Source organism: Rhinatrema bivittatum, chromosome 1, assembly GCF_901001135.1.
Source record: "Rhinatrema bivittatum chromosome 1, aRhiBiv1.1, whole genome shotgun sequence".
Lineage (NCBI taxonomy): Eukaryota > Metazoa > Chordata > Amphibia > Gymnophiona > Rhinatrematidae > Rhinatrema > Rhinatrema bivittatum.
This window is the reverse complement of record NC_042615.1, coordinates 478,994,009-479,020,219: the sequence shown is the minus strand read 5'-3', so window position 1 is coordinate 479,020,219 and position 26,211 is coordinate 478,994,009. Positions and strand designations below refer to the sequence as shown.

At 44.4% G+C, this 26,211-nt stretch overlaps 1 protein-coding gene across 3 annotated transcripts in view; it reads left to right on the top strand.

Annotated features, from left to right (window-relative positions):
* Window positions 1-26,211, top strand: part of MTAP (methylthioadenosine phosphorylase) — a 192,801-nt gene that overhangs the window by 80,573 nt on the left and 86,017 nt on the right. For all 3 annotated transcript variants that reach the window (XM_029606853.1, XM_029606844.1, XM_029606862.1), the window contains exon 5: window positions 17,664-17,766. In XM_029606853.1, the coding sequence (XP_029462713.1) occupies window positions 17,664-17,766 (103 nt within the window). The remainder of the gene's footprint in view (window positions 1-17,663; window positions 17,767-26,211) is intronic.

Below are 26,211 nucleotides of genomic sequence, written 5' to 3'. Positions count from 1 at the left end.
CATGCTCTCTCCCTCACACACATACACAAGCACAAGCTCTCATGCTCACATGTTCTGATACACACACAGAGAGCCTCTTCAGCCACTGTCAGAGTCTTTTGGCTGCCCATGGGGATGAGATGTCACCGTGGCCTTCTCCTTAGGCCATGGCAGGGGTGGGATTCCACAGTGATAATTTTCAGGTCTGTTTCCAGTGTTGGGAAATTCTGATTGGGTGGCCCATGGCCCATTCTGACCCACCCATGGTTACACTAGCACATTGCACAAGGTGTATGCTGCCTGTCAGGGAAGGAGGGATGAAGAGAAGTCATTTGCTGTGTCCTGCTCAGGCTCTCAGCAGGTAGTGAATTGCAGCCAGCCCTTAACATATCACCTGGTGCTTCATGACACACTGTAACTGCCCTGATTGGGCATGATTGTAACATAACACTGGCAGCAGAGCAGAGATATAGGAATAGAGTTAGCAATCAGAGCAAAAAGAGGTAATCACCTATAATCAGCATGCTATAGAATGCCAGATGCTATAAAACACTCTAGCACCACTAATGTGCTCTATTCCAGCGCTGCCCTGTAGAATTCTGCCAGTCACGTGGATCCCAAACACCCATATATTCCTGGAGGGAGGGGGTAAGTCTGGTTTAATTTATGGATATTAAATTTGTTACCAGCAAATGATGGTCACAATACACCTGTAACATCAGGACTTGCTAGAGCCACAAAGTTCCTGGATGTAATAAATGACTGCTTCATGGAGCAGTTGGTTCAGAAACCAACAAGATAGGGAGCTATTTTACATTTAATTCTTAGTGGAATGCAGGATTTGGTGAGAGAGGTAACTGGTGGGGCCACTTGGCAATAGTGACCATAATATGATCAAATGTAAACTAATAACTAGAAGGGGGATAATAAATAAATCTACAGCTCTAACACTAAACTTTCAAAAGGGAAACTGATAAAATGAGGAAAATAGAAAAAAAACTGAAAGGTACAACTGCAAAGGTTAAAAGTGTTCAATAGGCATGGACATCATTTAAAAATACAATCCTAGATGCGCAGTCCAGATGGATTCAGGAATATTGGATGTAGTTAGGAATGTATGCAAGCATTGTCTTCATGAAAAAAGTCAGCACATCTGGTGACAGAGGACGAACTGAATGACAGTTGTGTTTCCTGCCACCTTCTGGAAAGAACCATTAGTTGGGTAACAAAGAACAGCCATCATTTTTAGCTTAACAAACAAGCTGTGAATGTGGTCTGTGTGGGAGGCTAGGCATCCATGCAACTTAGCAGACTGCTGGGAGATGAGAACTCTGGTTAGGAAAAAATGAGTTAGGCTCTTTCCCTTTGTCAGTTCCTCAAAATCTGGTCTGGAATGAAATCTCATGCTTGGAAAGGCTCAACGTTTTCTACATTGTGCATAATAGAGTTGATGTACTTGTAGAGCCACAGACATGTATCCCTGAAAACATAATATTAAACAAAGTCCCACGATCCAATTGTTACAGATGGAAACTGAACAACTACAAAATACAACACCTATAACTCACTTCTTGATTTTTTGTGTTAATAGATCATACTAGGCTTCATCAGTAAGTGTAACAAAACACTATGTAAACCATCGGCCTTATATATAATCATCAGTCTATATTAATGTCCCATGTTTTATTGATATTTTTCTTTGCACATAAAACCAATAATAATTGCGATGCAGCATTCAAAGTAATGTGTAACTTATCTGGTAAGACAATTCCCATGATGAGTATACTCTATCGAGAACTCTATGCAGATGAATTCAGTCTTCACTGGTCAAAAGACACCATCCAAAAACACTTTACAAACACTGCCACTTTTTAAAAAGTCGCTGACACGGGTCCGTGTTTCGAACTGTCGTTCTTCATTAGGGCAATTATATCCCAGTCGGTCTAAAAAAAAAAAAAATTTATGGCAGAAAAAGCTTAATTTAATTAAAACTAGTGTCCAAAATACTCCAGCAATAGCAACTGATCAGGAAATGACATCAGTCCACCAGCTCAAAATGCCGGCTCATTTATAAGAAACAATCTGTCATTCAATAAACATAACCCAGGATGTCATCCATGACCTCACTATTCAAACCATTTGGAGATAGTGTCAAGGTGGTATATCCAGTACTGCTCATAAGAACATGCCATGCTGGATCAGACCAAGGGTCCATCAAGCCCGGCATCCTGTCTCCAATAGTGGCCAATCGAGGCTACAAGTACCTGGCAAGTACCCAAAAACTAAGTCTATTCCATGCTACTTTTTAAAATCCAGCTAAAGTAACTGCACTAAAATTAAGCTGGTATGCTAGGTCTCCCCCCACGTGGATGTTGCACCGTCGGTGCTTGTAATTTGCCTGTAGTAATACAGCTACGATGTTCAATGATGTGCTTATTGATCGGACAAAATGTCCGTCCAATATACTTTTTATTTCAAGGACAAACAAACATAAATATCATATTTGATGTCTTGCAATCCATATAACATCACACAGAGTATAACCTCCCATCTCTATCATCACGCCACGTGGACCCTGTTAGTGCTTGTCCACATACGGAACAGTCGCCACAGGTCCAATGTCCATTTAGAGTTAAACTCTCTGGAGCATCAGCTGATGGCAGTCTCAGTAACCAGGAATGTACCACATATTCTCACAGGACAAGCAGGATGGTAGTCCTCACATATGGGTGACATTCACAGGATGGAGCCCAATCACGGAACACTTTTGTCAAAGTTTCTAGAACTTTGACTGGCACCTACTGGGCATGCCCAGCATGGCACTAAACCTGCAGCCAGCAGGAGTCCCCCTTCAGTCTTCTTTTTTCCGCGTAGCAGTAGCCATGCGGGTTAAGGAGCGCCACAGATTCCTGACAGGAATTTTCCTCATGGAATTACTAAAAACTTACATACCCCACAGGGGTCCCTCCTTCAAATTTTTGACTCCGCGGTACTCTGGTAAGTTTTTTACCCGTTTGCGGTCGATTCCCGTCTAGTTTGGCCCTTGCGGCCTACTGGCCGTTGACCGTACTGTGGCTCAATTTTTTCAAAGGCCATGGCGTCGGGGTTCCGTTGGTGCCTGGACTGTACTTGCACCATGTCCATAACAGACCCTCATAAAGTCTGTGTAATGTGTCTTGGGTGCGAGCATGATGTCTTGACATGCACCAAATGTGCCTTAATGACACCAAAAGGTCGCAAGGCCAGAATGGAGAAAATGGAACTTCTCTTCCGTTCTCAAACCTCGACGCCGTCTATTGCATCGATGTTGTCTGAACCGGCACCGTCCACTTCGGGCCAGTATCAGCCACTGGCCGGTGACCGCCCGGCATCAATGACTTCTCAGCCTTTGACTACCTCTACTCTCCCTCAGGACCGAGGAGATCATAGAGAGAAACATCCGCATAGACACCGGAAGTCTCGGACCATCGAGGAGGGAAAATCATCGACCTCTCCGTCATCCAAGCCGCCATTGAAACAACCCCGTCCAGAAAAGGCATCGACCCTTTCTGCGACCAGGTCACTGAGGCGACCCTCACCCGGACGGGTATCGGGAGCTGCGACTCTGCCTTTAGCGGTGGTCCCTCTGGCTATTCCTCTGCCTCCTCCTTCCCTTCCGGAGCCGGGGCTGCTTGCTCCAGGTCTCCGTGAAGAACTGGACCGGATGGTCCAGGAGGCCATTGATAAGGCAACGCACAGACTCAAAGTGCCCCTGGCGCCGATATCGGTGCCAGCCGCGGAACCGACCATCGATCCCATTCCGGCAGTATTGGCACCGCTGCTCTCTAAGATGGATGCACTTATAAGCCGCTTTTCCACTGATGGATTCTGGGTCACTGATGGCTCCGGTGCCTTCCCCGCTTACCCTGTCATCGGGTGGAGAAACACTGTTCTGCATTCCTCCATCAGGAAGTTTGCCGATGCCTCAACCATTGATGCCGATGCATCCATCGGCGCCAACGATCCATCCATCGATGCCTTCATTGGTGCCTCCAGTTCTTCCCTCGATGCCTTCAGAGCCTAGATCAGGACCATCAGGAATCGTCCTGTCCTTCTCAGGTTCCTAGGGGGACAGGTGTTGATCCCTATGATACCTGGACTGATGATTCATCTCCAGACACTGATGACTTGCCATCGCCACCTTCTCCTACTGGAAGCAGGAAGTGTTCTCCTCCAGAGGACCTATCCTTCATAAATTTTGTGAAGGAAATGTCTGAATTGGTTCCCTTCCAATTGCAGACTGAACAAGATGACAGGCATCAAATGATGGAGCTGTTACAATTCCTGGATGCTCCCAAGGAAATGACCTCCATCCCTATTCACCAGGTTCTTTTGGATCTCCTCAAAAAGACCTGGGAACACCCTGGTTCTGTTGCTCTAGTCAACAGAAAAGCTGATACTACTTATTTGGTCCAGTCAGACCCAGGATTCCAGAAACCTCAGCTGGCTCACCAATCTGTAGTTGTTGAATCTGCCCAAAAGAGGGCAAAAAAATCAAAACCCCACTCTTCCTTTCCCCCAGGTAAGGAACAGAAATTCCTGGATGCCATTGGCCGGCGTGTCTTCCAGGGATCAGTGCTCATCTCTCGGATCGCCTCTTACCAGCTGTATATGACCCAGTACAACAGGGTCTTATTCAAGCAGATACAGGACTTTGCAGAGTCCCTGCCTCAGCAATTCCAGGAACAGCTTCAAACCCTGGTACACAAGGGTTTTGAGGCAGGGAAGCATGAAATAAGATCCTTTAATGATATCTTCGACACCGCTTCCAGGGTATCTGCAACTGCTATTTTGGCAAGAAGATGGGCCTGGCTTAAGTCTTCGGACTTGCGCCCTGTGGTACAAGACAGATTATCTGATCTGCCCTGCATAGGAGACAATCTGTTTGGTGAACAGATTCAGCGGACGGTGGCAGAACTCAAGGAGCATCATGAGAACCTTCGCCAGCTCTCTCTGATGCCCTCTGAGTATTCCTCCAAACAGCCATTCAGCCGTCTACCTCCGCCTAGAACCATCCCTGAGCCACTTGAAAAAAGGAATCAAAACATGGCTCTTTAGACAGGCATACCCCAACTCCTCTCAATCCTAATTTTGTGCTACGAACCACCTCAGCTCACACTCAGCCTTTATACCACCCCTTCCTGTTTCCTTCCCTTGCACTCCTAGCCCCCCTTTACCCCTCCCTCTCACCCCCTAGCAACCCCTCCCTCAAAGTACCCGTGCCTTACTGTACCCCTCTTCACTCTACCCACCCGCCCCTCTCCCCCTGCTCCCTCCTTCCTTTCTCCCCCCCCACTAGCTTTTAACTATACATATGTGCACTTGCCTCCTCTTACTGTAAATAAGCCCTCATATGCTAATTTCTCAAGTGTACATGCCTCGCTTAATTTGTTTATAAGTTCTTTTGCATATTTAACCCTAACTTGAATGCAAAAAGTTGTAATTCTGCTGTTGACTCTCTTCCTTTGTATTTTGCATATTACCCAGTTAGCCCCTCCCTTGTTCATTGTAATTTCCCTTCTCAGTTACTTGTAAACCGACATGATGTGTCCTACGAATGCCGGTATAAAAAAAGTGTTAAATAAATAAAATAAATAAATAAAAAGTCATTCTTCCGTCCAAAGAAGTCCTATCCACCACCATCTAGAACTCGTTCCACGAGACCTTTCCAAAAGGCCCAGTCTCCTCAATCTCGTAAACAAAAGCCACAAGCAGCTCCTCAGCTGGGCCCTGCTTCCGGCTTTTGACTCCTGCATAGAGAGCAGCAGCCAGTTTCCACTGCCTCAGGTACCAGTGGGAGGTCTATTGTGCCATTTCAACAACAGGTGGCACACAATCACCTCAGACCAGTGGGTCCTTGCCATAATCTCTCAGGGTTATCACCTGAACTTTCTCGCCATCCCACCAGACTCCCCACCTCTACCAACGTGGAGAACATCCGACCACTCACTACTCCTGGAGCAGGAGGTCTCCCTCCTCCAGTCCAGAGCAATAGAGCCAATGCCCTACTCCCAGCAAGGCCTAGGATTCTATTCCCGGTACTTTGTAATCCCCAAAAATCAGGCGGCGTTCATCCAATTCTGGACCTACGTGCCCTCAACACATACCTCCACCGAGAAAAGTTCAAGATGGTAACCTTGGGTTCCCTCCTTCCTCTTCTGCAAAAAGGAGACTGGCTCTGCTCTCTCGATCTCCAAGACATGTACATACACATTGCGATAACTCCATCTCATCGCAGGTTCCTGAGATTTCTGGTAGGCCCCAAGCACTATCAGTACAGAGTGCTACCATTCGGCCTGGCATCTGCACCACGAGTCTTCACCAAGTGCCTCATAGTAGTAGCAGCCTTCCTCAGGACTCAAGGTGTTTACGTCTACCCCTATCTAGACGATTGGTTGATCAGGGCTCTCACTCAGCAAGCTGCTCTGTTGTCCCTACGTCTTACTTTGCACACTCTGATTTCACTAAGATTTCTCGTCAACTAACCGAAATCCTGCTTAGTCCCATCTCAAACTTTATCATTCATAGGGGCAGACTTCTACACATTGCGGGCAAAGGCATTTCTGCCTTGACAGCGAGCTCTCACTCTCATCTCTCTCGCACACCAGCTACAGTCTCAGCACCGCATGACTGCACGCCACTTCCTCATCCTGCTGGGACACATGGCGTCCTCAGTACAGGTTACCCCAATGGCCCGCTTGGCCATGAGAGTCATGCAGTGGACTCTAAGATCACAATGGACTCAGTCCGTCCAACCTCTATCGACCACTGTCCACATCACCGACTCACTTCATCAGCCTCTAGCCTAGTGGCAAAATCAGATCAATCTCCTCCAAGGCCTGCCCTTCCAGGCTCCAGGCCCTCAAATAATTCTCACCACCGATGCTTCCAACCTCGGCTGGAGAGCCCATGCCGCTGATTTCCAAACACAAGTGGAGCACAGGACTTGGTGAGAGAGGTAACGGTGGTGGGGCCGCTTGGCAATAGTGATCATAATATGATCAAATTTGATTTAATGACTGGAAAAGGAACAGTGTGCAAATCCAAGGCTCTCGTGCTAAACTTTCAAAAGGGAAACTTTGATAAAATGAGAAAAATTGTTAGAAAAAAAACTGAAAGGAGCAGCTACAAAAGTAAAAAAGTAAAAAATGTCCAAGAGGCGTGGTCATTGTTAAAAAATACCATTCTAGAAGCACAGTCCAGATGTATTCCACACATTAAGAAAGGTGGAAAGAAGGCAAAACGATTACCGGCATGGTTAAAAGGGGAGGTGAAAGAAGCTATTTTAGCCAAAAGATCTTCATTCAAAAATTGGAAGAAGGATCCAACAGAAGAAAATAGGATAAAGCATAAACATTGGCAAGTTAAATGTAAGACATTGATAAGACAGGCTAAGAGAGAATTTGAAAAGAAGTTGGCTGTAGAGGCAAAAACTCACAGTAAAAACTTTTTTAAATATATCCGAAGCAGAAAGCCTGTAAGGGAGTCAGTTGGACCGTTAGATGATCGAGGGGTTAAAGGGGCACTTAGAGAAGATAAGGCCATCGCGGAAAGATTAAATGATTTCTTTGCTTCGGTGTTTACTGAAGAGGATGTTGGGGAGGTACCCGTAATGGAGAAGGTTTTCATGGGTAATGATTCAGATGGACTGAATCAAATCACGGTGAACCTAGAAGATGTGCTAGGCCTGATTGACAAACTGAAGAGTAGTAAATCACCTGGACCGGATGGTATACACCCCAGAGTTCTGAAGGAACTAAAAAATGAAATTTCAGACCTATTAGTAAAAATTTGTAACTTATCATTAAAATCATCCATTGTACCTGAAGACTGGAGGATAGCAAATGTAACCCCAATATTTAAAAAGGGCTCCAGGGGCGATCCGGGAAACTACAGACCGGTTAGCCTGACTTCAGTGCCAGGAAAAATAGTGGAAAGTGTTCTAAACATCAAAATCACAGAACATATAGAAAGACATGGTTTAATGGAACAAAGTCAGCATGGCTTTACCCAGGGCAAGTCTTGCCTCGCAAATCTGCTTCACTTTTTTGAAGGAGTTAATAAACATGTGGATAAAGGTGAACCGGTAGATATAGTATACTTGGATTTTCAGAAGGCGTTTGACGAAGTTCCTCATGAGAGGCTTCTAGGAAAAGTAAAAAGTCATGGGATAGGTGGCGATGTCCTTTCGTGGATTGCAAACTGGCTAAAAGACAGGAAACAGAGAGTAGGATTAAATGGGCAATTTTCTCAGTGGAAGGGAGTGGACAGTGGAGTGCCTCGGGGATCTGTATTGGGACCCTTACTGTTCAATATATTTATAAATGATCTGGAAAGAAATACGACGAGTGAGATAATCAAATTTGCAGATGACACGAAATTGTTCAGAGTAGTTAAATCACAAGCAGATTGTGATAAATTGCAGGAAGACCTTGTGAGACTGGAAAATTGGGCGTCCAAATGGCAGATGAAATTTAATATGGATAAGTGCAAGGTGATGCATATAGGGAAAAATAACCCATGCTATAATTACACGATGTTGGGTTCCATATTAGGTGCTACAACCCAAGAAAGAGATCTAGGTGTCATAGTGGATAACACATTGAAATCGTCGGTTCAGTGTGCTACGGCAGTCAAAAAAGCAAACAGAATGTTGGGAATTATTAGAAAAGGAATGATGAATAAAACGGAAAATGTCATAATGCCTCTGTATCGCTCCATGGTGAGACCGCACCTTGAATACTGTGTACAATTCTGGTCGCCGCATCTCAAAAAAGATATAATTGCGATGGAGAAGGTACAGAGAAGGGCTACCAAAATGATAAGGGGAATGGAACAACTCCCCTATGAGGAAAGACCAAAGAGGTTAGGACTTTTCAGCTTGGAGAAGAGACGACTGAGGGGGGATATGATAGAGGTGTTTAAAATCATGAGAGGTCTAGAACGGGTAGATGTGAATCGGTTATTTACTCTTTCGGATAGTAGAAAGACTAGGGGACACTCCATGAAGTTAGCATGGGGCACATTTAAAACTAATCGGAGAAAGTTCTTTTTTACTCAACGCACAATTAAACTCTGGAATTTGTTGCCAGAGAATGTGGTTCGTGCAGTAAGTACAGCTGTGTTTAAAAAAGGATTGGATAAGTTCTTGGAGGAGAAGTCCATTACCTGCTATTAAGTTCACTTAGAGAATAGCCACCGCCATTAGCAATGGTTACATGGAATAGACTTAGTTTTTGGGTACTTGCCAGGTTCTTATGGCCTGGATTGGCCACTGTTGGAAACAGGATGCTGGGCTTGATGGACCCTTGGTCTGACCCAGTATGGCATTTTCTTATGTTCTTATGTTGGTCTCCAGAGGAAGCCAAACACCAAATCAATTTCCTGGAGCTGAGAGCAATCAGATATGCTCTCAGGGTGTTTCAGGATCACCTTTCCAATCAGGTCATCCTGATTCAGATGGACAACCAGGTGGCCATGTGGTACATCAACAAAACAGGGAGGGACGGGCTCCTACCTACTGTGTCAGGAAGCTGCACAGATATGGGCGGAGGCCCTCTCCCATTCACTGTACCTTAAGGCCACCTACTTGCCGGGAGTGGACAACGTGTTGGCGGACAACCTAAGTCGTGCTTTCCATCCGCACGAGTGGTCCCTCAACCCCACAGTAGCAGACTCAATATTCCAACGTTGGGGTTATCCTCGCATAGACCTCTTTGCGTCACCTCAAAACTGCTAAGTAGAGAACTTTTGCTCTCTCACTCGCAGCCAACTCTCTCAGCCAAGAGATGCGTTCTCCCTCTCATGGGCAACTGGTCTCCTATATGCATTCCCCCCACTTCTATCAAAGACTCTCGTGAAGTTACGTCAGGACAAGGGATGCATGATCCTGATAGTACCTCACTGGCCTCGCCAAGTGTGGTTTCCAATACTTTAGGATCTCCCCATTCGCAGGCACATTCCCTTGGGAACAGACCCGCTTCTGATGGGTGCCTACGCCACCCCAATCTTCAAGCTTTGTCCCTGACGGCCTGGATATTGAAAGGTGAATTCTTCAGCCACTTAACCTTTCGGAGCCAGTTTCCCCGTGTCCTGATTGCTTCACGGAAGCCTTCCACGAGAAAGTCTTACCTCCACAAATGGAACAGGTTTAAGTCATGGTGTTCTTCTCAATCCCTTGATCTCTTTACCTGTTCCACCATGAGGTTTCTAGACTATCTATGGCACTTGTCAGAATCAGGTCTAAAACCTTCCTCCATCAGAATGCATGTCAGTGCAGTGGCCACCTTCTATAATGGTGTCGGGGATGTTCCTATTTCGGTACAATCCTTCGTAACACGTTTTCTGAAAGGCTTGCTTCACCTCAAGCCTCCACTGTGTCCTCCGGCCTCTTCTTGGGACCTCAATTTGGTTTTGGGTCGGCTCATGAAACTAACATTCGAGCCTCTCCAATCCTGTGATCTTTGCTTTCTCACATGGAAAGTGATTTTTCTTTTGGCAATAACATCTGCTCGCAGAGTTAGTGAGTTACAGGCCCTAGTTACCTATCCGCCTTACACTAAACTTCTGCAGGACCAGGCAGTACTCCACACTCGCCCTAAGTTCTTACCTAAGGTAGTATCGGAGTTTCACATTAATCAATCCATTATGCTACCTACCTTCTTTCCCAGGCCCCGCTCCTATCCAGGAGAACAGGCTCTGCATTCCCTTGACTGTAAATGGGCTCTAGCATTCTATCTAGACCGTACAGCTGCCCGCAGGAAAAGTACTCAATTGTTTGTCTCTTTCTATACCATCAAATTGGGGCAGCCTGTGAGTAAGCAGACTCTCTCCTCCTGGTTAGTGGACTGCATATCCTTTTGCTGTCAGCAAGCAGGCATTCCACTTCAAGACCGTGTTAAAGCACACTCTGTGAGGGCCATGGCGACTTCAGTAGCACACCTACGCTCGGTGCCGCTTCCTGACATTTGCAGGGCTGCTACCTGGAGTTCTCTCCATACCTTTACAGCCCATTATTGCTTAGACAAGGCTGGAAGACAAGATTCCATCTTCGGCCAGTCTGTCTTGCGCAACCTTTTCGCAACTTGACGTACCAATACCCTTCCACCTGCCCGTTAGGGTTCAGGATGCCCTCTACCAAATTTCACCCCAGTTTGTGCCTATTGCACATCTTGGGGCGGATTTTAAGAGCTCTGCTCGCATAAATCCGTCCGGATTTACGTGAGCAGGGTTTGCGCGCCGGTGCGCCTATTTTACACAGGCCTGCTGGCGCTCGCAGAGCCCCGGGACTCGCGTAAGTCCCGGGGTTTGTCGAGGGGGGCGTGTCGGGGGCGGGGCCGATCGGCGTGGCGTTTTCGGGGCGTGTCGGCGGCGGGCCGGGGGCGTGGTTTCGGCCCGGGGTGGTCCGGGGGTGTGGCCACGCCCTCCGGAACCGCCCCCGGGTCGCGTCTAGGCACGCCAGCGGCCCGCTGGTGCGCAGGGATTTACTTCTCCCTCTGGGAGGCGTAAATCCCCCAACAAAGGTAGGGGGGAGGGTTTAGACAGGGCCGGGGGGGTGGGTTAGGTAGAGGAAGGGAGGGGAAGGTGAGGGGAGGGCGTTAGCGAATTCCCTCCGAGGCTGCTCTGATTTCGGAGCGGCCTCGGAGGGAACGGAGGTAGGCTGTGCGGCTCGGCGCGCACCGGCTACACGAAATAGGTAGCCTTGCGCGCGCCGATCCAGGATTTTAGCAGATACGCGCGGCTCTACTAAAATCCAGCGTACTTTTGTTTGCGCCTGATGCGCCTACAAAAGTACGCGAGGGCGCCCTGTATGAAAATCTACCCCCTTGGGTACATTTGGTGCATTTCTCAGACATCCTCAGCTTGTTACTCACCCATATCTGAGTACTACCATCCTGCTTGTCCTGTGAGAAAGCAAATGTTGCTTACCTGTAACAGGTGTTCTCACAGGACAGCAGGATGATAGTCCTCACAAAACCCGCCCGCCACCCTGCGGTGTTGGGTTCGTTACGTTTTCTTTTTTTATTTTTTGGCACTTCCTGTAGCTTTAAACAAGACTGAAGTGGGACCCCTGCTGGCTGCAGGTTTAGTGCCATGCTGGGCATGCCCAGTAGGTGTCAATCAAAGTTCTGGAAACTTTGACAGAAGTGTTCCGTGATTGGGCTCCATCCTGTGATGTCACCCATGTGTGAGGACTAACATCCTGCTGTCCTGTGAGAACACCTGTTACAGGTAAGCAACATTTGCTGTCCCTTATGTTCCTCCCATGCCTATAGGCAATTGGGGGCTTTTTCTGAAAGATGGAATGACACTGCAATAAAGGCCAATATTTATATATCAGTGATGCCACATATCCATCCTAGATACGGTAGGCCAAACGGAAAGGCAACCATATCCCTCCTGCTCCTGATTCTTTTATAAAGGCAGCTTTCATTACTGAGATTACAGCAGAGGATATTTATCAGATTGGTCAAATAAACTGGAACGGATGTGGTGCTTGTAGACACAATGAACATTTTAAAAATGCAGGACTCGTGCATTGGTGCTCGCTGCCGACCAATGGGCATGGTCATATTATGTGGTTGTGTTCATAAGAACATAAGAAATTGCCATGCTGGGTCAGACCAAGGGTCCATCAAGCCCAGCATCCTGTTTCCAACAGAGGCCAAACCAGGCCACAAGAACCTGGCAATTACCCAAACACCTAGAAGATCCCATGCTACTGATGCACTGATGCAATTAATAGCAGTGGCTATTCCCTAAGTAAACTTGATTAATAGCAGTTAATGGACTTCTCTTCCAAGAACTTATCCAAACCTTTTTTGAACCCAGCTACACTAACTGCACTAACCAAATCCTCTGGCAACAAATTCCAGAGATTTATTGTGCGTTGAGTGAAAAAGAATTTTCTCCGATTTAGTCTTAAATGTGCTACTTGCTAACTTCATGGAATGCCCCCTAGTCCTTCTATTATTCGAAAGTGTAAATAACCGAGTCACATCTACGCGTTCAAGACCTCTCATGATCTTAAAGACCTCTATTATATCCCCCCTCAGCCGTCTCTTCTCCAAGCTGAAAAGCCCTAACCTCTTCAGCCTTTCCTCAGAGGGGAGCTGTTCCGTCTCCTTTATCATTTTGGTTGCCCTTCTCTGTACCTTCTCCATCGCAACTATATCTTTTTTGAGATACGGCGACCAGAATTGTACACAGTATTCAAGGTGTGGTCTCGCCATGGAGTGATATAGAGGCATTATGACATTTTCTGTTTTATTAACCATTCCCTTCGTAATAATTCCTAACATTCTATTTGCTTTTTTGACTGCTGCAGCACACTGAGCCGACGATTTCAATGTATTATCTACTATGACGCCTAGAACTCTTTCTTGGGTGGTAGCTCCTAATATGGAACCTAACATCGTGTAACTACAGCAAGGGTTATTTTTCCCTATATGCAACAAAGCCTGCTTTTTGCAGTGCTTCCTCACAGACATATACTGGGACATGCCCTTGAGGGTCCTTCTCCTTACTCTGGCAAGGTTGAAAGCTTTGTTCAAGGTAAAACTGTGTGCACAAAGGGTTGGGTTCTCACATATTATGTTTCCAGTGTATGTTGGGAGGTCGAGATTGAGCAGAAATAGGGGATGTGTATTTTTCTCTTGACCTTTGCTAAGGCAGGAATCATTCTCCATACTGTTCCTGGTGTGTTTGTGTTTGTGTTTTTTCAGAGCTGGTCACCCTCTTTCCCTAATATCAGAAGAGTGAAATAAAAATTTGATTGGATTCATTTTTGCCAGGAGAATTTGTTCATTTCTGTGATTCTAGTCTGTGATATCTTTACTTCTAGATATAGTTGTGTATGATGGTGGTTTATTTAGGCATTTTATATACCATCATTCCAAAAGAAGATCACAACAGTTTAGGGCTGGGACAGTAGTTTGTGATACATAAGTTCCAATTCGATGATCATCACTCAGTGAGTTGCCATGATACACTTTATTTATTTATTTATTTTTATTTAACGGTTTTATATACCGACATTCATCAAAGATATCACATCGGTTATATCACATCGGTTACACTTCACATCTTTCATTACTTTTGCTCATTCAGCTAACAGTATCTATGATTTTTTATAGTGAAGTAATCTGCATATTGATAAACTAAGTTACTGTATTTTTTGCTCTATAAGACGCACTTTTTTTTCCCCCAAAGGGGGGGGGGGAAATGTCTGTACGTCTTTTGGAGCGAATATTAAAAAAAAAATGTTTAACTACAATCCCCCACTCTCCTGAAACCCCCCCCCCCAGGACTTGTCAAAAGTCCCTGGTGGTCCAGCGGAGGTCCCGGGAGCGATCTCCCCCTCTCGGACATATGGCTGCCAGTAATCAAAATGGCACCGGTTGCCCCTTGCCTTTACCATCTGAATGGGGCTACCAGTGCCATTGGTCGGCCCCCATCACATGGTAGGAGCAATGGATGGCCCACACCATTTTTTAAGATGGTGCCGGCCATCCATTGCTCCTTCCATGTGACAGGGCCGACCAATGGCACTGGTAGCCCCATCACATAGTAAGGGCAAAGAGCCACCGGTGCCATTTTGATTACTGGCAGCCGATGGCCCAAGAGCGAGAGATTGCTCCCGGGACACCCGCTGGACCACCAGGACCCCCTGCTGGACCACCAGGGACTTTTGGCAAGTCTTGGGGGGGTCAGGAGGGTGGGGGGGTTGTAGTTAATTAAATTTGAAGAGTTGGGGGTGGGTTTGTTTTTTTTTTTCCACGAAATAGCACAAAAAAAGTTTTCTGATCCGGTCCTTCCCAGACCCAAAAACAAAACGGGGACGAAAAAAAATTGACTGTACACCCCTATGCTGGAAACGGATGCTCCATAAGATGCACAGATGCCCGGGAATGGAGCCGGTTTAGCACACCATTTTTAAAAAAATGTTCCCTCTCTGAATCCTAGGTGCGTCTTATGGAGCAAAAAATACAGTAAATCATATGCATTTTTGAAGAACTATGTCTTTAGTTCATGTTTAAAACTTTATTTCTGTTATTAGGCGTAATGCCTCTGGTAGAGAGATCCACAACTTGGGACCCGCTATGGAAAACATTTGGTCTCTTATTTGTGCTAGATGTGTACTCCACTTTGTAGGCACATTTAATAGTCCTTTGTTTTGTGATCTTAGTGTTTGCTGCAGTGTGAAAGGTTGAAGTGTCACTCCTAGTACCCGCAGGTACTGTAAACCTGAAAAATATTGAAAAGATTAGGAACATTCTGTACCTACAAGATCTTAGCTGAGCTCTTGGTAATTTAATAGATAGAGTATGACAAGTCCGTACTAACTGGTCTTAGTAACTTTTTCTTTAAACCTCTTCAGATATGACAACATTTGGTAACCTTTCTGTTGTATGAACTCCACTGCTGTGTTCACTTACTACTACTGTTAAAAGAGCTGCCTTGGCCACTCAACAACAGCATGTAGGTTTGGAAATGATAATTGTATTTTAATATACTGATTTTTCCAAAAATATAAAAATCTTACCAGTGTAAGTTTTGATGCGTGCAGCCAGGGCCATCCATAGCTGTCTGCTTCCATAGGTCACGTGCTAACTTATCATTTGAAGCTTTGGTTCAAACTGGAACCATGGTTTCCAAATCTGAAAAGATCTGATATTTGGGGTAACAAGAATGTTCAAATTAAAGCTAGTTCTTAGATCAGTTGTATACAAATATAATAATGAATATTCAGTGCAGATCCTGAAAACGAGACTTGTTGCTGGTTCTCATTGACCCCATTTGGGAGCTGCTGAATTAGAATAGCAGAGTACCATGTCTGCTAATAAGTAAACAGCAACAACCATGGTTTAAAAGTGTTGTTCCAATTTGGAAATGGAAGAGAACAATAGGGCAGAATACCATTAAACTCTGTAAAAATCTGTGGCCAAATTCCAAGAGGCGAAAGCATGCAGTGAACCAAATAATCTGAAGTATTTTTCCACAGACGTAAATGGGAGAAATCCTTTTTGTATATTTGACATTATGATGGTAATTTTTCAAAGGTATTTCTGCAGATGAAAGTGTGTGTGTGTTTGTTTGTTTGTTTGTTTATTTATTTACAGAAATGGCCTTTTACAAACTTTCCCGCCTGATATATGGGTAAATTTGCACATGCATGTCCTGTTTCTGTTCAGGTTTACCTGGACTGAGCAGCGGCGACTCTGGGGAGGAGTTTGTATTTACATGCATGCTTTTTCATTTTCAAAAGTACGCATATAAAGTTTGTGGGTATTTTTGTGGATTTTTTGGGATAATTTTGAAAGCGGACATATGCATTGAACTTCACTTTGAAATTTAATGCAATTTATGTGCGTATTTGCTGGCTAATTATGCGCGATGTTACAAAATTACCCCCTGTATATTCAACCTTCAGGATTAATGATTCCAAAAATAGGATTCTAACTGTAACTATGGAGCAATAGTCCACCAAGGTAGAAAATGACCGCATATCATCTGGAAATGTAAAGTAAAAGCATGTTTTTGTTTCACCAGTATAAGTGGTGAATTGAGATTTTCGTTTCTGAATTGAGTGACTTCATGGATAGTATCGGGTGTAGTTCTGCTGGATGATGTGAAGGCCCGGGTTCACTTACACCTGTCAAAGAGCATTATCCAAGTTCTAAAGAGAGGCAAAATAAGTAAGATATAATTTCAAATATTTAGCGGTAGGTATTTAAGAAATAAAGGGTTGTTCTGTCTAAAAAAGACCAAGATGTATTTGAAAAGCTTGAGGATTTACTGCTAGTAGGCAGGTGAGTAGCATTGACGGTTATTTTTGCTTTTTATTTTTTTTTGTTTTTCTGCTGTTTCTCCCATCTCCTGCCACTTTTTTCTCTGGCAGCACAACACCTGGACCAGGCCCCTGTCATTCCATTATCAGCCAGTTGGTGGCACTCAAGTTACAGGTCAACATTTCTTTGGTGCTCAAATGCACTAGCCACCTGAGTCACTAGGACCCTTATGGTTCAGCTTAGGCTATTCTAGCTTCCATTATTGGATTGGATTTGTCTCTTAAGGTGCTGTGTCTGGTTTTTACAGCTGTGCGTAGAATGAGGACTGTGTACCTTAAGGATCGGCTTGGACTTCTTGAGCCTGAGCGGAGTTTGCGCTTATCTCAGGGGTGGATTACCTTGGCTATCCCTTCTCTAAAAGATGCTTGCTTGTATGCGAGAGAGGGCAATCAGATTTGTCCCCCAAATTGTGGAATAGTCTGCCATTGTATCTGAGATTTGTCAGGATTATCTGTGGTTACCAAAGGAAGTAAAATGGCTTTTATTTAATTTTAGTGTTCTTTTACCTGCTATTGTTATATCGTCTATGTAAGCTACTTATGATTAATGTTCCTCACTCAGGTGTAAGTAAAAATCCTGTGCAGGAGTTCCATGTACTGCTGCCGAGCCATGTGGTACCGTTTGAAAATGGCTGCATGCGTTGAGGAAGATATTTTATATTATGCTGACTCACTGTCCTAAAGTATTCTCAGATTTATCTGTTTTGGGTTCTTGGTCTAGCTGCCGTTTAAGACTTGTCGTCTTTTGACACTGAATACGCAACTCTATGTTTTTATTTATTTATTTTTTAAACAGGACTACCAAAAGACATCAAACTTTCTATGATGGTGGCCCTGCCTGCCTCCCTGGAGTATGCCACATTCCAATGGCCGAGCCATTCTGCACTAAAACTAGAGAGGTTGGTAGGCTTTAAGATGGTTCATGTTCATCTTTTCCTCATCCCTGCCTGTTTTTTTTTTCGTTGTTGTTGTTGTTTTTATTTCACCAGCCGTTGATTCAGAAGTTAATGCTACAGATTCTAGATTCCCTGGTGCTCCTAAGACGAACATGGCTTGTTTTACAGTTGATGATTATGGTATACTGGGATCTCATGCTACAAGTTTTGGCGGTCTGCCTGCGTCCGTGTGTTTTCTTAATCGCCAAATTTGGAGTCAGCAGTTTGTGATCTGAAAACTAAAACTTACAATTAAACTCATAGTATTTTCCCAGACAAGAAAAGCAAGAGAAACAATTTGCCATGCAAAATTATAAGCTCAGATAAGGTAAGAAAGACAAGTTGGGGAGTATGGAAGAAATGAGAAGCCATTATGATAAGTGTATGACAAACTGGGGACCTAATGTACTAAACATTTTTCCCCATTGACACAGAATGGGAGAAAAGCCTTAATAAATCAGGTCCTGAGTTTGATTTTCAGATATGGGATTTTGTAGTGAGGCTCTAATCAAACCATCCTGAGCAGCAAATATCACATAAAGAACATTCTTCTATATGAACAAAGAGAAGAAAGTACTAATAGTAAATAGGAGAGAACAGTAGAAGAAGAGCAACTAGTTCATCCAATCTGCCACAATATTCCTATATTGAATGTCAGAACTTAAGATATAGATAGCCACCAGAGTGTGACTCCTTCTATATTGATGTTTGAACATGAAAAGTATCTGGAATTTATGCCATTGTCCCTCCCGACGCAGCCTTTGGGCAAAACATGGGGTCCATATCGCGGGACATTTTTAAAGATTGTTGATTGAATATGTTCAGACAACAGGAATTGTCTTGTGAATAAGTCATCTCTTCTCCAGATGAACAGTCCTAACATCTTTAGCATTTCCTCATAGGGGAGCCGTTCCATGCCCCTTATCATTTTGGTCGCCCTTCTCTGCACTTTCGTCACTGCAACTATATCTTTTTTGAGATGCGGCGACCAGAATTGCACACAGTATTCAAGGTGCGGTCTCACCATGGAGAGATACAGAGGCATTATGACATCCACCGTTTTATTTGCCATTCCCTTTCTAATAATTCCCAACATTCTGTTTGCTGTTTTTACCGTCACAGCACACTGAGCTGATGATTTCAATGTATTATCCACTATGACGCCTAGATCTCTTTCTTGGGTAGTAACTCCTAAGATAGAACCTAACATTGTGTAACTACAGCAAGGTTTATTTTTCCTTATATGCATCACTTGCACTTGAACACATTAAATTTCATCTGCCTTTTGGAAGCCCAGTCTTCCAGTCTCACAAGGTCCTCCTGCAATTTATCACAGTCCACTTGAGATTTAACTACTCTGCATAATTTTGTATCATCCGCAAATGTTATCACCTCACTTGTTGTACCCCTTTCCAGATCATTTATAAATATATTAAAAAGCACCGGTCCATGACAAGATCCCTGAGGCACTCCATTGTGAAAACAGACCATTTAATCCTACCTGTTTCCTGTTTTTTTACCAGTTTGCAATCCAAAAAAGGACATTGCCTCCAGTTCCATGACTTTTTAGTTTTCTTAGAAGTCTCTCATGAGGGACTTTGTTGAATGCCTTCTGAAAATCCAAATACACCACATCTACTGGTTCACCTTTGTCCACATGTCTATTCACCCCTTAAAGAAAATATAGATTTGAGAGGCAAGACTTGCCTTGGGTAAATCCATGCTGGCTGTGTCCCATTAAATCATGTCTTAGTGTTTTGTGATTTTATTCTTTATAACAATTTCCACGATTTTTCCCAGCACTGATGTCAGGCTCACTAGCCTATAGTTTCCTGGATAATCTCTGGAGCCCTTTTTTAATATTGGGGTTACATTGGCCACCTTCCAGTCTTCAGGTGCAATGGATGATTTTAATGATAGGTTACAAATTAATCGTAATAGGTCTGAAATTTCATTTTTTAGTTTTTTCAGAACCCTGGGGTGTATACCATCTATTCTAGGTGATTTACTACTCTTCAGTTTATCAATCTGACCTACCACATCTTCCAGGTTCACCGTGATTTGGTTCAGTTCATCGGAATCGTCACGTCACCCTTAAAAACCGTCTCTGCAACAAATATCTCCCCAATGTCCTCTTCAGTAAACTCCAAAGCAAAGAATTTGTGTAGTCTTTCCGCAATGGCCTTATCTTCCCTAAATGCCCTTTTAACCCCTCTATCATCTAACGGTCCAACTGATATATTGGATATATTTTAAAAAATTTTTATTATGAGTTTTTAAACATCTGCCATCCACAGAGTGTGACTGCCTGTAGATGTTAGTTCTTATCCAAGATATTTTTTTTTCCCTCTTCTTCTTCTATTGTACTCAAGCCTGCTGGTAGCTGAGCATGCAGGATCATCTCTCTTAGAAACATAGAAACATAGAAATGACGGCAGAAGAAGACCAAACGGCCCATCCAGTCTGCCCAGCAAGCTTCACACATTTTTTCTCTCATACTTATCTGTTTCTTTTAGCTCTTGGTTCTATTTCCCTTCCTCCCCCACCATTAATGTAGAGAGCAGTGATGGAGCTTAGCTTACCCCCAGCACTCCTCCCCTCACCATCTATGTCCAAGCACAAGGTTCCACAGGAATCCAAATAGCCACCAACACCAGCGTAGCTGTTATCCCCACAGGCTCCCATGGCCTTTTCCGATGGCGCCATGCCACCACTAACCCACCACACTAATTTGGTTAACACAAGGTGCACATAACCTGCCAGACAGAAACAGCGATGTGAGCGTTTGTGCACCTCCCTCTCAAAGCCTCTGCCATTCTTGGCATGCATGAATAAAGCCTGGCAGAACATCAGGAAAGCTAAATTTAGAAATCAAAAGGATGGAGATTATTCAAATACGCTTGATAAAAATGGTCTTTGGCATTATTTATGTGTCTGGAGAAAGTTTGTTTTTTTTATTTGGTTGGGTATAAGGGGTGGGGGGTTTCCCTGTAGGACATTCCTGTTATATGATATTGAAATACCTTGATGGCATAGCCATAGATCATGGGTGGCCAAGTCACACACAGAAACCGGTTTTCAGGATATCGAAAGTGAACGTGCATGAGGTAGATTAGATTTGCATACAATGGAGGCAGTGCATGCAACCTCATGCATGTTCATTGTGCATATCCTGAAAACCAGGCCTGTTTGTGGCTCTCGAGGACCGGAGTTGATCACCCTTGCCATAGACCATAGTTTTTCTTAGTTGGTGTTCCCGGTAGTAGTGAGGAAGGTGGTGTCCTGAAATTGCATATACTCTTGAAATGGCAACACACTCACACTCACACACTTTGAAATTATGATTCTGTTTAGGTTATCTAGACCAGTGGTTCTCAACCTTTTTTTGGCCGGGACACACCTGACAAATGGTTCTCATATGCGTGACACACTGAACATGTGACCATCACGGGGCTAAGTGTAAACATGCACTCTGCATCCACAGGACTCCCCTCAACCCTCAGCAATGAGTGCAGAGCAGATCTAGGGCATAACCCGTACAACTCACCATACAAAAAAAAGATATTCTGGTTCTGATGACATCTCAGTAAAAGCAAAACAAACTCCCTTTACTACCAGGCACAATAGCCTTCCTTATGAAAAGACAGTAATTTACCACTAATGCATATCCTTTTGAGAAAACACATCAAATAAGATTGATACAAATGCCTACATGCTAGTAAAACACCTCACTTTGGTCACACACCCAGAACTGACCTTCACCAAGTACAGAAAAAACACAATTATAAATATGGAGACAGAAACTGGAACGGAAAACCAAAAAAGCCACTCTGCATACAGTGCGAACCTGGAGAAATGGAAAGAGAAATATAGCACCTAACAGACTCAGGATTTGCAATAATGCACACAAACTAACCTGCACAAAGTTACACCTGTATTACGGAACACATGCAAACAGTAACAACCCTATCTAAGAAATACAACTATTAAACCAGGCCCTAAACACTAAAACATTTCCTATTGGGAAAACAGAATAAGCCAAGCTGCTACAGAGCCCCACACAGAAATCATTGTAAAGTTATAACAAAAATGTTACAAAGCAGCTGCTGAACAGAATAATATTCAATTAAATACTCATAAAAATTATTAAAACATGTCCAAATATCAATAAAATATTTCAAAACAGCAGACATCGCATAATACCCAATAATTAAAATGGCAGTCAATCAAGAAAAATAAATTTAAAAAGCCACCTTTACTTATCTTCTCCAGCAACTCTCCTACTCCTTTCCCTTCCAGGCCAATAGCACTAACCAGAAGCAGCAAGGGCTGCTGAAGCTCTGTCCTCAATCTTCTTCCTTAGCACCCACAACCAGTCACTCACACACACACCCCCAAATAGACCCCACGACCAGTCTCGGTCTCTTTCACACCAGTCATCTTCCTGACCAGTTTCTCTCTCTCACACAGAAACACATCACCTCCCTGACCAGTCTCGCTCTCTCAATCACATTCATGTTCTCTTATATACAAGCTCTCAATCACACACAAAAGCTCTTACACCCATTCACACCAGCTCTCACCCAGGCTTCCATTCACACCCCTACACACAAGCTCTCACCCAAGCACCCATTCACACCCATTCACACCAGCTCTCACCCAGGTACCCATTCACACCCACAGACACAAGCTCTCCCCCAGGCACCCATTCACACCCCTCAGACACAAGCTCTCACCCAGACATCCATTCACACCCACAGACACAAGCTCTCACCCAGACATCCATTCACACCCACAGACACAAGCTTTCACCCAGGCATTCATTCACACCCTCAGACACAAGCTCTCACCCAGGCATCCATTCACACCCACAGACACAAGCTTTCACCCAGGCATCCATTCACACCCACAGACACAAGCTCTCACCCAGGCACCCATTCACACCCACAGACACAAGCTCTCACCCAGGCCCCCATTCACACACAGACACACCAGCTCTCACCAAAAATAACTTCTTCCTTCATTGCAGGGATAGGCTCCGGTTCCGCCGTGGCTTTAATCCGGCGGGCCTTCTTTTTTCGGCGCCACAGGGATGGGCGCCTCAGAGGTCGGGTTTCCTCTTCGTCGCTAGGGGTCGGGTTTTCCTCTTCACCGCTACGGGGCTGGGCTCCCGTAGCGGCCTTGCACCGTCGGGGTTGGGTTTTCTCTTCACCGCTACGGGGCTGGGCTCCCGTAGCGGCCTTGCACCGTTGGGGTCGGGTTTTCTCTTCACCGCTACGGGGATGGTCTCCCGTAGCGGCCTTGCTTCGTCGGGGTCCTACACTGCTATTCCTCCCACCCCACTCCCGGACAGTGCCATGCCTGCCTCACCGGCCAATCAAAGGCTTCCTCCCTTCTTCCTACTACCACTGGCAGGTGGCAGGGAGGAGGCTTCCGATTGGCCTGCGCGGGGGAAGGCAAAATGAAGGAGGCTTCCCATTGGGCAGTGGGGGTAGGAAGAAAGGAAGCTTTCAATTGGACCGCGGGGGCTGGAAAAAGGGAGAAGGAAAGTACAATGGGGCAGTGGGACACCGGGAGACGCGACACACCTGGCGGTGTTTGGCGACACACCAGTGTGTCGCGACACACCGGTTGAGAAGCGCTGATCTAGACAGTCCAGCAAAACTGGAGAATGCAGGGGAAATGTTAGAATCCCAGCCCTGCTTATCCACATGACTGGTTTTGTAATTGATGTAATTGAGGAGTCTTAGCAATATATATATTTTTTTTTTTCAACTATATTCATGATTCCTCCTTCCCCAGTACATTAAGGGGGGTGATTTTGTAATGCTCACATAAATTACACCAACTTTCAAAGTTACCCTACACGCATAAGTTTGCTTTGAAAATTATCCGCAGCCAAACCGCCCGCAGGAATTGTGCCTGCGGGGCTGGAAGGGTTTGGAGCTGCACGCCTGCTCTTGCATTTTCAATGTAGACGGGTAGTTTTCCCTCTGGGGAAATACCGACACAGGTTAGCAGGTGTAAGTGTATGCGGGTGGTTTTCTTAGGGTAATTGTCAAAGCGAAGGCATGCCTGTACTTAAATTTTGAAAACTGGTGCAAAAGCCTGGCGGTAAAATGCATCCATCAATGCGTGGAGATATGAAATTACCCCCAAGGGCGTAGCTGAATATTTGTGATTTTTATGTTCTTGTACCCTCACCATGAGCATTATTGGAAAAGATTTATAAATTTGAGAATTAAATTAATTCATTAAGGCGTTTCTCTCATTTTCGTATCTGTGGGGAAAAAGTCCTTGATGAGTCAGGCCTAAAGATGATAGCTTACCGTTGCATTTCTCAACAGGATAAAATAACACTGACTTGAAACAGGTAAATTTATGGGATCTTAAAGCATAATGGTTTCCCAGAGGGGAGATCTTGTCAAACAAACTCTATTTGTATCCTTTTGAGGTGATCAAAGTTGGGAATTCGATAGGCCACATCCACGTCCTCTGCTCCTGTCTGCAACGCTGTCTTTAGGCTGGAGTACATCCTGTTACAGTAATGAAGCAGACGATTCTTTTATATGTTTGTATATGATTTATTTCTATATATAAAAAGAGTCGGAGAGACCCTCTAGGCACGGCTGTCAGAAGGGATGGGTGAGAGAGGAGGCCACCTGGGCCTGCCAATGTGTTCTGTTAGGTGGCAGAGTGCCAATGCTCCATAGTTCAGCTCTAGTGGCAGGAGCTCTCATGAGCTCACATGCGGGCGCATTGATTGGGAACCTCGATTAGCTGGCTGCATCATCCCAGGGTGCCCCCACCCGGACTACCCAGAGTGCCAGTTGGTCCACTGATGGGCCTGTCTCTAAATTGTTTGCAACCTCTTCTTTTCATCCATGTCCATTTTGTAACACTGATGCCTTCATCTACATCCTCCTCTGTACCTCACTTTATAAGAATACCCTGGAACTCAAGAAGTAAGTTTACTTTGAAACATGTTGGCAGAAAAAGAAAATACAGCTTTTCTAGTCTGCCCATCCACACCAATTATTCAGCTTTATAGTCCCTACCCACCCCCTCAGCATTCCCCTGTATTTATCCCATGCTTTCTTGAATTCAGATACGGTTATTGTCTCTACCACCTCTGCACTCTCTGTAAAGAAATATTATTTGGTAAGATTACTCCTGAGTCTAGCCCTCTTCACCCTCATCCCATGACCCCTTGTTCTAGAGCCTTTTTTCCCTGGCGGTATTAAAATGACTCTAGCATATCCCCCATCCCACCTTTCCTCTAGGGCATATATGTTTAGATAGAATCCCCATATGCTTTAGACCATTTTAGTAGGCATCCTCTGGACCAACTCCATCCTGTTTTATATCCTTTTGAAGGTGCGGTCTCCAGAATTGTACACAATATTCAAAATGAGGTCTCACCAGGGACCTATACTGGGGCAGTATCACCTCCCTTTTTCTGCTGACCATTCCTCTCCCTATGCAGCCAAGCATCTTTCTGGCTTTTGCCATCAATTTATTCACCTGTTTGGCCACCTTAAGATCATCAAATACGATCACCCCCATACACCTTTCTTTTGTGCTTAGAAGAATTTTACCTCTCATACAGCACCTCTCCCTTGGGTTTTTGCAGCCCAAATGCATGACTTTACATGTTTTAGTATTAAATCTTAGCTGCCAGACCTTAGACCATTCTTTGGGCTTGCTAGATTGCACCTCATGTTTTCAAAATTCTCTTCTTCCTTCTAATCCTGCCCATCACTCATCCTTTCTGTCCATTGTTCTTTATATTGTAATTAATAATTATTAATAAAATGTTTTCCAACTTTTTGTGATTTTTTTTAATTCCCTCTCTTCTATTGCTTCTTTTCTTCTGTTTCTCTCTTTCCTATTTCTGTCCAGCTTCCTGTATTTTTCTTTATTCTTTGAAATTCTTTTGCTCAGGTTTATTCATTTAGGGTTAATTATTTTGGCTTCCATTTATTTCTATATTATTTCTTCTGTTTTGTCGTTCTTCATAATTCTGTTTTATTTTCTGGGTTTTATTTTTTAATCTTTTATGAGCTTTGCCTCCTCTCTTTTTCCCCATGTAATTTCTCTGTCCCATATTTTATTTTTTGTTTGAGCCTCTTTATTCTGTTTCTCTCTCTTTTTCATACTTCACTCTTTACCAGCACTCTCACTTTCCATCCTTCTCTCTGCTTCACTTCCCTGCTGTGTCCATACCTCCCGCCCCTTCACCTGCCTATTGTCTTTCATCATACCCTCCCCTCATCTTCTCTGTCCCCTTCCCTTATTTCTTTCACCTTCCTTTTCTTTCACTTTTCCCTCCCTTTTTTCCCCATCCTTCTCTTCTTCCTCCCCCTTGTCCCTTGTATTTCCTTGCCTCAGTTCTTCTTTCCTCTCTCC